The 13,735-nt window shown below is 50.1% G+C and overlaps 1 protein-coding gene across 4 annotated transcripts in view; it reads left to right on the top strand.

Moving 5' to 3' along the window:
- The first annotated feature begins 260 nt into the window (after positions 1–260).
- Positions 261–13,735, top strand: part of SFXN5 (sideroflexin 5) — a 113,364-nt gene continuing 99,889 nt past the window's right edge. Inside the window, exons 1-2 of one of the 4 annotated variants that reach the window (XM_059188053.1) lie at positions 261–447; positions 13,158–13,226. In XM_059188053.1, coding sequence (XP_059044036.1) covers positions 346–447; positions 13,158–13,226 — 171 coding nt within the window. In that variant the 5' untranslated portion in view covers positions 261–345. Of the gene's footprint in view, positions 448–1,000; positions 1,128–13,157; positions 13,227–13,735 lie in introns of those variants that run through there. The other 3 variants (XM_059188049.1, XM_059188050.1, XM_059188052.1) reach the window with 3 other exon arrangements.

Below are 13,735 nucleotides of genomic sequence, written 5' to 3'. Positions count from 1 at the left end.
GCCCCAGGAGCGATGCCCTTCGCAGTAACTAAACTTCTAGAGGCAGGTAACCGGCGAGGGGTAGCCCCGTGGCCCCCTGTCGGAACCTTAGAGCCGTACCCGCACACTCTTCCCATGCTGCCGAGCCCTGCAGATCTGGCGGCAGGAACCGAGACTGGGTCTGAGTCGGTGCAACTCTCCGCAGTCTAGGGTTGTCAACCCCCGTGACGGGAAAAACTACGCTCCCCACAACCCCTTGCGCCTCCGGCTCGCTGCGGTTGCTTATGGCCAATCGGGAGGAGCAGCTGTGGCGGGGGCCGAGGAGGGACATTTTAAAAGGGCCGGAGATTGCAGGCGTCAGTGGCCATGGCGGATACAGCGACCACAGCATCGGCGGCGGCGGCTAGTGCCGCTAACACCTCGACCGATGCACCTCCTTTCCAACTGGGCAAACCCCGCTTTCAGCAGGTGAGGACCGGGCTATGGTCTGAGGGTCGGCGGGTGGCCCAGGGAGGGCGAGCCAACTCCTCTCCCCAATTCCCTTTAGTCCTAGGGTCTCGGACCCGCGGCCACCGGGGAGCCTGCAGCTATTGCCTCGGGGACCTCGGCCCCAGCCATCCCTTTCCCATTGGTGAGCAGGATGGGCGAGGACTCCCACCTTAGCTTCCTATTGGCCGCCGGTGCCGTCACTCCTCAGATGCCCGCGCCCTCCAGTCTTTCCCGCCCGAGGCGCACTGTGATTGGTCGCGGCCGGTCGCGGCCCGGGATCTAGGGCGTCCGGGTCCGAGCGGCTGCTGCAGGGTCGCTTTGGGCTGTGCAGCCAGCCACTCCCGGCGGAAAGTTCGACTCCGGCTCTGGATGATAAGTTGGCGTGGCGGAGATGCCTTCTAACTTTCCGTGGGTGGGGACTGACATTCTTTGCGAGCTGCTGGCGGAGCTCCCGGGCAGCGTCCGCACTCCGCGGTCATGCTCCCAGCCCTCGACCCCCAAGCCAGGTCCGCAGGGCGCGAAGGTTTAGGGCCACGAGCCGAGCCGTCCCCGCGGCCCCGGCCACCCCGGTCCTTTCCAGCGGGGGATCCGCTGACGCAGCGAGTCGGCCGGCTGGTGCCCTGCCGGGGATGGAACGAGGACATGCGGGGAGAGCCGGGGTGCGGAGGAAACGCTGTGTCATCCCCTGGGGCCGCGGGCTGTTAGCGAGAGTCCCCGTCCCCGGCAGCCGCCTCAGCCCCCTCCTCCCGTGCGACCTCCGAGGCGGGTCTCTGGCGCCGGGGCCCTGGCGCGGCCGAGAGCTTGCCTCTGTCCGACCCTGTCGGTCTCTTCGGAGCACGGTGACAGTGGCCCTTTTATTCGGGGACCCCCGTCACGGCCACGTAGACGGGGATCGAACCCACAGCCCGGACGTGCGGCCGGGGCTGAAGGCTTGGAGGGGCCATTCCCACGTCTCGGGCCGCCTCGTACCCTCGGTCCTCCACTGCCTCAAACGCCGAGGAAGTGGACTTTATTAGGAAAAGGGCAAAGAGGCTCGGCTGAAGCGAACCGGCCCTGCCTTGGGTGGGGGGCAGCGGAGGCAGACAGAAGTTTGCAGGAAGAAAGGAAATTGTGCAAAGGTCGGTGCGGTGGTGCTTTGTGTTTTGTGTTTTTGTTTTCTTGGTGGTGGTGCTTGTGTGGGAGAGGGACTGGGGCCAGGAAAGTGGTGCACCGAGCTTTGCTGGTAATGAAGGAACTGTCCCCTGAGCCTTCAGAGTGAGAAAATGTCCCCACTTTTAAGACAGGACTTTAAATTCCTTTAAAGAAATAAACCATCTCAGCATGTAGTTGTCGGAGGCAAGACTGGCATCCTCCTGCCTGTGTAGATGCCCCCCTACTGTGAGTCGGTTAGGGGCGCCTCTCCCAGGACTCTGGTGGCCCTTCATTGGCTGTCCCCCTTTCCCAGCCCGCCCTCCACTTTCTACTCATGCCTCCAGGATCAGGCAGGCCCCCCCCTTCTCTGGAAGAACTTTACTGCCTTCTTCCTGTGTGATATTCCCCCTGGTGGGACCAGGTCACCGACTCACTCAATCCTGCACCCCCCTTGGCCACCCCAAGTGGGATCCTTTTAGGTCAGCCTTTAGTGACGGTCTGTCCTGTGTTCCTCTAACACTCATGTGTGGTTACTTGTTCGCAACCCTTGTGTGCATCTTTTGAGGGAGGAGGCTAATCCTGCCCTTCCTTGTCTCCGTCTTATGCCAAGGTGGGGCTAGACACATAATAATGGCTGAATAAAGGTTTGTGGGTTGTCTTTTTTCTGATACCTGTTTTGGGACATTCAGTCACACAACGCACAGTTATTGAAGACTTCCCAGTGGCTTTAATGACTGAGGCCTTTGCTGTGATCACCGCCAGAGCTATAAACGCACATTTGAGATTCCTCCACTCAGCCATTGCTGGTGGATCTTTTTTTGGCACCGATCTTGAGGGCACTGAAAGCGTTTGCGGTATTTGCTTTGGAAGCTCCCCTCCTCCAGCATAGTGACTTGCATAAAGCACAGTGGAGGTGATTGTCCCTGTTAAGGAACTTCTCTCTGTACCCTGCCCCGCCCCCCCACACCTCCTGCTCCTCCCACACCGTTCCCCACTCTGCAGGCAGCCCAACTGCCACCCAGTTGACTCCCAAGAAACCTGCAAATCCCCTGCGTACTTCCCTTCCTCAACCTCACCCTCCAAACACAGCTAGAGGCCCAGTGTTCTCTAAAACAGCTCTCAAATCCACTGCCCTCCCCTGCTGGAATCCTAGATCAAGCTCCCATTATCTACATCCTGAGCCACTGTGGAAGCCTAACAGCTCTCCCTGCTTCCCTCTGGCCCCCTTCCAATGCTTCCTTTTTCCCCTTGGCAGTCTCAACAATGCAGGTCTGATTGGGTGACTCCCTCCCCTCCCTACCGCCACCCCCACCGCACACTTGAACATTCTCCAGTGGCTTCCCCTTCTTCTGAGATAAGGAGCTCACTTTTGGAAGGGCCCCAAAGGCTGGCATGGCCTGCCCCTGCTGACCTCTACTCTCTGAAATCAGAACCCCTCCCCTGCTAGCCCTCCTTTCCACCACAGTAGCTGCTTTCAGCCACTTGAACCCTGAGTGGCTCATAATCCAGGGTCTGACTCCCAGAGCCCACACCAGGGACGCCACCCTCCGTCCCCAGCTAGTCTCATCGCTTGCTGCAAGACTGGGTGCAGAGGTCTTTCCTTACTTGCTAGTGTTGCCCTAGAGCCCATCTTCCTTCCATTCTTCAACGATCTCTGTGCAGGAGGACTGGGGGAGACAGGACGTTGAGCAGTGTCAGAGGGTGGAGAAAGATGACTTGCCTTGCTGGGCTTTGGTCTGTGACCACCTTTCCTCCCATAAGATGATGAGAATAGCTAAGCATTTCTCCAGCCTTTTGGCATGTCGACTCAGTGAATTTTCACAACTCTGTGAGGCAGGTACAATCATCCCATATATGATAGGTAACGAACCTGCAGCACACGGACAGATTAACACTTCTGAGGCAGTCTCTCTCCAGGATCCTTGCTTGTTTGTTTTATTAAGGTTTACAGACATGCAGAAGTGGAGACAGCTGTCAAAGAAAGATCCAGCCATCACTGAGCATCAACAATGGCCACTGTGAGACTAGCCTCATTTCATATATAAGCCCCCAATCCCAACCAATGAATTCTTCTATTTTTTTTTCTAAGAGTTTATTTATATATTTATTTGAGAGAGCACAGGCAGGGGGGAGGGGCTGAGGGAGAGGAAGAAACAGATTCCCCACTGAGCAGGGAGCCCTGAGCAGGTTGCCTGATGTGGGGCTCCGTCCCAGGAACCTGAGATCATGACCTGAGCCTAAAGCAGATGCCCAACTGACTGAGCCACCCAGGTGCCCTCCAACCAAAGAACTTTTTTTTTTTTTTTAAGATTTTATTATTTGTTTGACAGAGATCACAAGCAGGCAGAGAGGCAGGCAGAGAGAGAGGAAGGGAAGCAGGCTCCCTGCTGAGCAGAGAGCCCGATGGAGGGCTCAATACCAGGACCCCAAGATCATGACCTGAGCCAAAGGCAGAGGCTTAACCCTCTGAGCCACTCAGGTGCCCCAACCAAAGAACTATTTTAAAGCAAGGCCTAGACCGCCCATCATTTCATTTTAACTGCTAGTAGATATCTCTAGAAAATAAGGACTTATTTTTTTTTTTTTTAGGACTTTTTTAAAATAAATTTTTTTACTTCTGAATAATTTTAGACTTACATAAGACAAAAAGAGAACAGAATTCCTGTATAACTTTCCCCCTATTTCCCCTAATAGGATCATTTCATATGACCCTGGTACAGTTGTCAAAACTAAGAAACTGGTGTTGGAACATTACTATTAACTATACTTCCAGACTTTACTGGATTTCCTGATTTTTATACTAATGTTCTTTTTCTGTTTCAGGATCCCATCTGTGATCCCACATTACATTTAGTTGTCATGTCTCCTTAGCCTCTTCTGGTCTGTGACAGCTTCTCAGACTTTCCTTGTTCTTAATGACCTTGATGGTTTTGAGGAGTACTGGTCAGGTATTTCGTAGGGTATCTCCCAGTTTGGGTTGGTCCAGCTATGGTTAGACTGGGTTAGACTGGGGTTATGCATTTTGGGGGAAGACTATCACAGAGGTGATGTACCTTCTTTCTCACATGGTATCAGAGGGTTTTAAAAATTTGTTTTAACAAACACAATACCATTAATACACCTAAAATAATTATTTCTTAATATCATCAAATCAGTCACAGTTTGTCTTAGTCTGTTTGGGATGCTCTAACAAACTCCACAGATGGGATAGCATACCAACAGTAGAAATTTACTTTTCACAATTCTGGAAACTGGAAGTTCAAGATCAAGGTGCTGGCAACTGATGAAAGCCAGCTTTCTGGTTCATAGACTATTCTAGGTATAGCCTCACATGGCAGAAGAGTAGAAGGATCTTTCTGGAGTCTCTTTTATAAGGGCACTAATCCCATTCATGAAGGTACCTACCAAAGGCCCCACGACTTAATTCCATCACTTCACCTCACACTGGAGAGGCTAAGAGTCAACGTGTGACTTTAGGGGGAATACCAACATCCAGCCCATCAAGCTATTCACATTTCCATGATTGTCACATCATTTTTAAAAAAAAGATTTTATTTATTCAGTTGAGAGAGAGACAGAGACAGAGAAAGCACAAGCAGGGGGAGAGGCAGAGGGAGAAGGAGAAGCAGACTCCCTGCTGAGCCGGGAGCCTGACATGGGGTTCAATCCCAGGACCTGGAAATCATGATCTGACCAAAGGCAGACACTTAACCATCTGAGATACCCAGGCACGCCTGTCTCATCATTTTTTAAATAATTGGTTTGTTCGAATCAGGAACCCGGAAGCCCCACACATTATATTTGACGGATAAGTCTCTTCTCATCTATTGGTCCTCCTTCTCTCTTCTCTTCCTCTATGTGTTGGAGAAGCTGTCTTGTCTTGTTTGTCTTGTAGGGTTTCCCTCATTCTGAATGTGACTGATGGCAGTTCTGTGGTATTATTTAACATGTTCTTTTGCCCCCTGGGCTTCCTATAAACTTTAAGTCTATACTTTGTTTTGTTTTTTAAATTTTATTTATTTATTTGAGAGAGAGAGAGAGAGAGGAGAGAGGAATGGGGAAGGGTAGAAGGAAAGAGAGAATCTTAAGCAGGCTCTGTGCTCACAGCCCTGAGATCACAACCTGAGCTGAAACCAGGCGTCCAGTGATTAACCAACTGCACCAGCCAAGTGCCCCCAAGTCCATGCTTTTAACCACTACCCCATATTGTCTAGCAAAGGGGTGGAAGACAATAGGACAGCTCCCAGGGAAGCTCTGTGACCTGACTGTGCTCCCTTTCCTACTTGTCTGCTCATTTGCTCCCCTGAACTTGCTTTGGGCCCAGACACCATTTTTGGCAAGTCGGGTCTGAGGACCGGGAGCAAACACATGTGCTTCTTCCCATCTGTGTTTCAGTCTACCCAGAAATGAGTTGTTTTTCATTTTGTTTTGTTTTTAAACTTCCTGGCTTCTTTGGGAGAGTCACTTAGCTGCGAAGCTAACTGGGGCTGTGAGCGTGCTTCGTGTGTGCATGGGAAGTTTGGAAATGAACCGAGGCAGCAGAGCAGGTCGGGGCATGGGGCTCCTGGCTGGAGCAGGAAAGTGCACTCTTCACTGCCAGGGTGAGAGCTGTGTGTGGGCTGAAAGTTGGGAGATGGTAGGGAGGTTTCTTCAATAGTTTGCCTGAACTCCAGTTCCAGAATGAACCCAGCAGGAAGTTATGTGTTTTAATCATTTGCATCCTATAGGCTGGACAGTGACTGTTTCCGAGGCTGGTCCTGGAGCTAGTTTGTGCCGTGGACAAGGTCAACACCTTCTAGTTCAGTGGCTCTCAGTCCCTGCTGCATGTTAGAAGCACTGGGGCAGGATTTTCCATGGACGCTGATGCCTGGAGCCCACCCCAGCCAATAGAATTTGAGACCCTGGGTAGAAGACCTCATCTGGGGATGCCCGGGTGTCTCCTCCTGCAGCCTGGCTGAGGGGTATTAAGCCCGCCCAGCCTTTCTGCCTTTGGGCTATAGGTTCAGTGCCTATTTTATTCTTGATCCGGAAGAGTCATGACTTAGAGATCTGGTTAGGTGTATATTTATTGGAGGGCTGCCAGTTTCTTATAGGCCTTGGCCCTTGGTTGCTGCTCCCAAGGCCCGCTCTCCCCAGCGGCTACGGAGGTGGGAATGTCTGTGCTGCAGGTCCTGCTGAGAATAAGCTGACTCACCTTTCTTGTGAAGGGGAGGAGAAGGAATCACTTGGCTGACTCATTCTTCCGGTGATGTAAAAGGGAAGGAAAAACCTCCACTGGCTGATTGGGTAGAGATGGGGGCTGAATTTTGGAGGGGAATAAAAAAGGCCATACACTTTAAACTTTTGAGAAAATAAAAATAACCCAGACTGAGAAAGTGAAACGCTTCTTTGCCATTTTTCAGTCTGGAATGACAGACAGAGAAACCCCCTCCCTACAAAGAATTAGTGGTTCTCCCCAGGACCCCTGCAACTGTAAATTGTCCCAGTGATTCACTTCTTTGAGTGACCTCTCCTCCATACTCACTGGGAAGTAGCATTCTCTGAGACCATAAGCTGCCAGAAACTTTGCTTTTTAAAATAATACTAGTGGCGGGGCAGGGGGGAGAGACGCCTGGGTGGCTCAGTCATTAAGTGTCTGCCTTCAGCTCAGGTCATGATCCCAGGGTCTTGGGATTGAGCCCTGCATTGGGCACCCTGCTCAGTGGGGAGCCTGCTTCTCCCTCTCCCATACCCAATGCTTGTGTTCCCTTTCTCGCTGTTTCTCTGTCAAATAAGTAAGTAAAATCTTTAAAAAATAATAATATATCTGTAGGAATGAAACATTCCCCTCTTGAGAGGTGGGGCTAAGGCACTTTGACTCAGATTAACCCAAGTGCAGTGCTTTAAATAAGCAATTTCTGGACACAACCTTCCACATTTATCTTAATTTTATAGTTTCTAAGGAAACAAGATCTGTGGCCATTTCTCAGTCTAGACCTAGATGGACCCCTTTCCTCATCTCTTTGCTTTGCTTTGCTTTGAGCCTATTAAAGCACCATGTCGGGCGCCTGGGTGGCTCAGTGGGTTAAGCCGCTGCCTTCGGCTCAGGTCATGATCTCAGGGTCCTGGGATCGAGTTCCACATCGGGCTCTCTGCTCAGCAGGGAGCCTGCTTCCCTCTCTCTCTCTCTGCTTACTTGTGATCTCTGTCTGTCAAATAAATAAATAATATCTTAAAAAAAAAAAAAGCACCGTGTCATTTAAATTTTCCTCCATTTTTGCCCAGAAAATCCCAACTCAGTTTCCCCCGTTTGGTGATGCACCACAAGCTTCCTCTGCTATATAGCCTCCCTCACTGCAGTGAGTCAATAGATGTAACTTTGTCCCTGGGCGGAGGGTGTCTGAGGCTGACTGGATAAATACACTATCATCTGTGCTTAACACTTACGACTCAGAACCCCTTTCTTGAATCTCAGGTCTCTGCTTCCAGTATTTACTGCAATGTTAAATCCAGAAGGTCCTTTAAGTATTTCAAACTCACATGACCAGCAAAGAACTTTGGTCTTCCCTCCACTAAGTCATATGCTTCTTGTTTTCCCTGTCCTAATTAATAGGCCTTAGTATTTAACTAGAAATCAAGGCATTATCCACATTCTGTTCTTCCTCCTTCTCCCGGTCAGGCGGCCCCTTGCTATACCCCAGGACTCAGCGCAGTGCTAAGCACACAGTAGGTCCTCAGGAGCTCATTGGTGAATGAATGAATAAAACCACAGAAGTCTGGTGAAGTTGCTTTTCTTTTAATTTTTTGAAATTTTCCTTTTTTTTTAAAAAAAAAAAAAAAGATTTTATTTATTCATTTGACAGGGAGAGATCACAAGTAGGCAGAGAGAGGGGGGAAGCAGGCTCCCTGCTGAGCACAGAGCCTGATGTGGAGCCTGATCCCAGGACCCTGGGATCATGACCTGAGCCAAAGACAGAGGCTTAACCCAGTGAGCCATCCAGGCACCCCAATTTTTTGAAAATTTCTTCCAGGTGGTAAGATTGTTTTGGGCTCGGGGTGGATCTTTACCTTGTTCACCTTACACTTCTCAGCTCAGCTGTTGGCACACAGTAGGTATTTAATGCATATAGACTGAATGAATACAGTAATACAGCTTGTTCCCTAGGCACTATAGGAATTATTATTATTATTTTTTTAAAACATCAGAGCATTCCAGGCAGACCCTATCTGTTCTTGGCCTTGCCCTCTTTTTCTAAAATGTCATCTATCATACTTCAGTCCCTCCTCTTGGCTGACATTGATGCAGTTTCCAAGTCCAGCCTTCACGCATGAGCACCCTTGTGGCCACCCCTCTCTGCTTGGTAAACTCGTCTATCCACCCATGCCAGCACCTCCGGGAAGCCTCCTTGACTCACCAGGAAGAAGTCATCTGTGTCCTCACTGTGCTTTATGATGCTTCATTTAAGGTCTGGCCACAGCATTTTGTAGTGACTTGCTTACTTGTCTTGCTTGATGCACTCAGCTTCTCGAATGCTTGTTCACTGTGGTGTTCCCTGAGCCCAGCTCAGAAGGCAGTGAGGATATCTATGGAGCAAAGTGTTTTACCTAGAACACTCTCTTAGTGGCCACGGTGGAGAGTGACACAGGGGGCCAGCAGGGCTCGGATAGGATGAGGACAGCGCCAGACCACAGGGCAGTCAGAGACTAGAAGTCTCCACTGGACCATCTTTAGGAGGTTGCTTCACTTTGGCTGTTCTTCCAGGCCCTCCCCTCTGCCCCTGCTGCTTCTCTTCCCTACTTGGGCCACTAACTGACACCCTGTTGACCCTTTCAAGTCCTAGGCTCCCTTGGAAGTCTCCCTTGGAAGCCTGGCCTGAGCTACATCCCCTCCAGGCAGCCTCTGGGCCATAGGTGTCTTACCTGCCCACTCATTCATTCTTGTGGCAGGGATGTGGCCGAAGCCCCTTCTAGGTGTGAGACAGGAGACTAGGATCCAGGCAGGATGAGACTACGGAAGGAACACCCAACAGCCTACCTCCTTCAGGAGATTGTAATCAAATAATAGAGTAGATAGTATTTTAAATTAAGTACGTATTTTTAAAATAGACTATTACTTCTATATATTATACAGAATGCTGCTTCTTTTTTTCTTTTTAAGGTTTATTTGTCAGAGAGAGAGCGCACAAGCAGACAGAGCAACAGGCAGAGGCAGAGAGAGGAGCAGGCCCCCTGCCAAGCAAAGAACCTTATGCGGGACTTGATCCCAGGACCCTGGGATCATGACCCGAGCTGGAGGCAGCGGCTTAACCGACTGAGCCACCCAGGCGTCCCTCTTTATTTCATTTTAAAAAGAAGGAATCATCTATATTCCTGTTACCCAGAGTCAATCCCTGTTAACATTTTAATATATTTTCATCTAACTTAAAAAAAATTTTGTACTTTCTATTTTTTTTTTTTAAAGATTTTATTTATTTACTTGAGAAGAGGAGAGAAAGAGTACAAGGTGGGGAGGAGGCAGGGGGAGAGGCAGGCTTCCCAATGAGCAGGGAACCCTATGCGGCCTCTATCCTAGGACCCTGAAACCATGATCCAAGCCAAAGGCAGAGACCCAACTGCCTGAGCCACCCAGGTGCCCCTGGACTTTCTATTTTGAAACAGTTTTGATCTTACAGAAAAGTGGCAGTAAGAATAAAGAGAACTTTCATATACCCTGGGCCTAGGTCCACCAGTTTTTGACATTCTTGTTGCACTTCCTTTATTATTCTTTTTGTCTACAGGTGATCAGAAAGTCTAGAAACAGAGCAAATATCCATGGTATCATCAAGGACATCTTCAGTCTGAAAAGAAAAGAACTCACATGAAAGTATTCACTTTCCAGATTGCACTGCTGCCCGCTGTGTTGATACATGTAATTTTTCTCAGCCCCTTGAGAGTGGGTTCTATCCATTGATCCCTGACTTCTTTCATGTATCATAAGAACCAGGCATTCTGAGATTGCTGTCTTCATCCCCTCGAGCGGGTATAACAAAAATACCATAAACTAGGCGGCTTATAAACAACAGAAATGAACTTCTCCCAGTTCAGGAGGCTAGGCTGTCTAAGCTCAAGGGCCTGGCAGATTCACTGTTCACAGACAGCCGTCTTCTGAGATCTCACATGGTAGAAGGGCCAAGGGGCCCTCCGGGGGCTCTCACAATGGCACCAATGTCATTCATAAGGGCTCTGCCCTCATCTAACTGCTTCCAAAGGGCCCCACCTTGAAATACCAACACTTTGGGTGTTAGGTTAACATGTGAATTGGTGGAGAGGCACAAACATTCAATGTCTAGGAAGTAGAGTTACGACATTCAGGAATCTCACATGGTTCGACTACTTTTTTTTTTTTTAAGATTTTATTTATTTATTTGACACACACACAGAGAGAGAAATGATAAGTAGGCAGAGAGGCAGGCAGAGAGAGAAAGGGAAGCAGGCTCTCTGCTCAGCAGAAATGCAGGACTCGATCCCAGGACCCTGAGATCATGACCTGAGCTGAAGGCAGCGGCTTAACCCACTGAGCCACCCAGGCGCCCTCGACTACTTTTATTAATCTGTGATCCCTATTCCAAGTTTGTCAGTTGTCTCAGTAACGTCCTTGAGAGCATCTTTCTTTGACACAGTCCAGAATTGCAGATTACTTGTAGTTGTTTTGTTTCTTTGGCTTCTGTTCATGCGGACCCATTCAGGTTTTTGTCTTGATGACAGTGACATACTCAATGAACAGGCTGGTCATTTTATGGAATGCTCCTCAACTTGGGTTTTCCCCATGTCTACTCCTGATTAGCTTCAGTCCCTCCAGAATACCCATTGAGCGACACTGTGAATTTCTCAGTGTGTCATATCCAGAGGTACATGATGTCCATCTGCCCCCCGTTTGGTCCTTTGAGCATGTCCCCACCATTTTGTGGGCTGGCAGCTTCATCACATTCTGGCCCAACAGGATGAGCCGGTTCCAGCTTGTCGCTTCCCTTCCCCAGCCCTGGAATCAGCCACTTCTGTAAGGCCCCCCGGCAGGATCTGGTAGACCAGGGCCTGGATGTCATTGTGTGTCTTTGCTATCCACTCACTGTCCATCTAGCTCTATTTATCTCCTTGTTTTTTTGAAAGTTGGAATTATCCTGTTTGTATGCATTTCATGAAATCATGAGTATTTTTTTCCTATCATAAATGTCTGAAAATATAATTTAGATAGTTACATGGTGTTGAGTCATATGAGCGGACCATTGTTTGCGGAACAATTCACCTTCGCAAACAACGCGGAGGTGAGCGTCATCGGCCTGTACTTCTAACCAGACCTCTGAACATCTCTGGTTGTTTTCTTAGGCTAAATACTTAGAGGGGAAATTTTGCCAGGATGGCGGTGTGAGCATTGTGTATAAGTGGGGTAATGGTTTAGGCCCTTTGAATTACGAGAGGTTAGAGAAGCAACTGTTTGAGTTAAGGAATAGTACTGAAGCTTGATCTGGGTTGTGAATGGCAATACCTCAAGAGGGTGGCAGGAGGGGGTGGAGAGGGTGCAGGGGGGTGTCAGAGCGAGCAGAGAGTGGAGGCAGCATGGGGCCTCGTATGTACAGGGGACTTTCAGGGAATGGGTCCTTACTGGGAAGAGAAAGCAGAAGGTGGCTGTAGGGTCTGGTGTCCTAATGAGTAAGGGGAGGGAGGGAGTGTGGAGCTTCTGCTTCCTTCCCCATACAGAGGAGGGTACTGGGAGAGCTGTGGGGCTCTAGGGAGGATTTGGGGCAGAGCCCGGAGTGAAGTGAGGCATGAACCTCCAGTGTTTGCAGCTTCCCCTTTGTCCTCCAGCTTGGCATCTTCTCACCCCCTTGAGCTCAGCTTTTTCCCTAGGGCAGAGGGCCCAGTAGCAATGTTTTTCGTTGCTCGGTTTCCTTTCATTGTGGGCTAATGCCCGTGGCCTGCTTTGCACAAAGCCCTCCTTTTCTGGGGCCCCTGCTCTGGGGCGAGGCCAGGGCAAGCAGGCCTCCATCCTGAGCCTCACAGCTGCTCCAGGGCTAGGGGGAAAGGACGGCTTGAAGTCTGTGAGCTGGGTCCGGTCATCCTTGAGCTTTGCCTGTGAGGAGCTTTTCTGGGGGCGGAGCCTGAGCTGGACCTTGGGGAGGGACCCTCCCTCTGCTTGAGAGGTCCAAAGCAAAGGCAGGGAGGCCTGTGGTGCACAAGGAAGCGTGGGAGAGGCCTTCCAGTCTGTGTGCTCACTGGTGCTGGGGAACTGTGGGAGGCTTGGAGAGGATCTCAGGGAACTGGGGGAAGAGGGAGGAAAACAGGAGGTACTCTGGAAAGGCCCCAGGACAGTCACCGAGTACCTTAATGGTCTTTATGAGTTGACTTTAAAAAGACATCAGACCTTGGAAAGCTGGCGTCGGGTGACCGAGAAGTTGAGTCCTCATTGGCATTTATCACATGGGGAGTCCTGGGGGCAGTGGGATCCCATGGATGAGGGTACGCTGTGGGGTGTGGCTCATGGGGGCTGGAGGATGGTCTACAGCAGCTGATTTCCTCTCCTCTCCCCCCACCCCCTTCTCCAGACGTCCTTCTACGGTCGCTTCAGGCACTTCTTGGACATCATCGATCCTCGAACACTCTTTGTCACTGAGGTAAGTCAGGGGCATCACTCTCCACAGAGGCCCCCATCCCTTTCGAAGATGTGTGGGTCACCTCTGTGTGGGCCTTATACACATGATCTAATCCCATTTGCACCTCACAGCAAAGTGGATATATAGCACCATTCCGACCTCAAACTCCAGTGAAGTTATTACCCAGGACCTGAAGGACACACTCACGACCAAAGTTTGAATGGTACAGGTGTGTTTAAGTGGAACGAGAAAGTATCCTCTTCCTGCCCAATCCTCTCCTCTCGTAGGTAAGGTTGGATTTCCTGAGGTAGAGTTTACTTTCGGTACATGTGCCGTTCGGCCTTCTGACAAACATATGCAGTCATGTCCCCCTCCCACCCCACCACCACCCCTAGAACACTTCCATCCGTCACACTATAGTGTTTGCTCAGACACTTGCTCCCCTGCTGCTGCCAGCCTCTGGCTACCACTCACCTGTTCTCTGCCCCTGCTGTTGTCCTGGTTTAAATGTCCTAGAGTTGTCGTCCTAT

Source organism: Mustela lutreola, chromosome 9 (genome assembly GCF_030435805.1).
Source record: "Mustela lutreola isolate mMusLut2 chromosome 9, mMusLut2.pri, whole genome shotgun sequence".
In the NCBI taxonomy this organism is placed as follows: Eukaryota; Metazoa; Chordata; class Mammalia; order Carnivora; family Mustelidae; genus Mustela; species Mustela lutreola.
The sequence above is the reverse complement of the archived record's forward strand: the minus strand, read 5'-3'. Positions and strand labels throughout refer to the sequence as shown.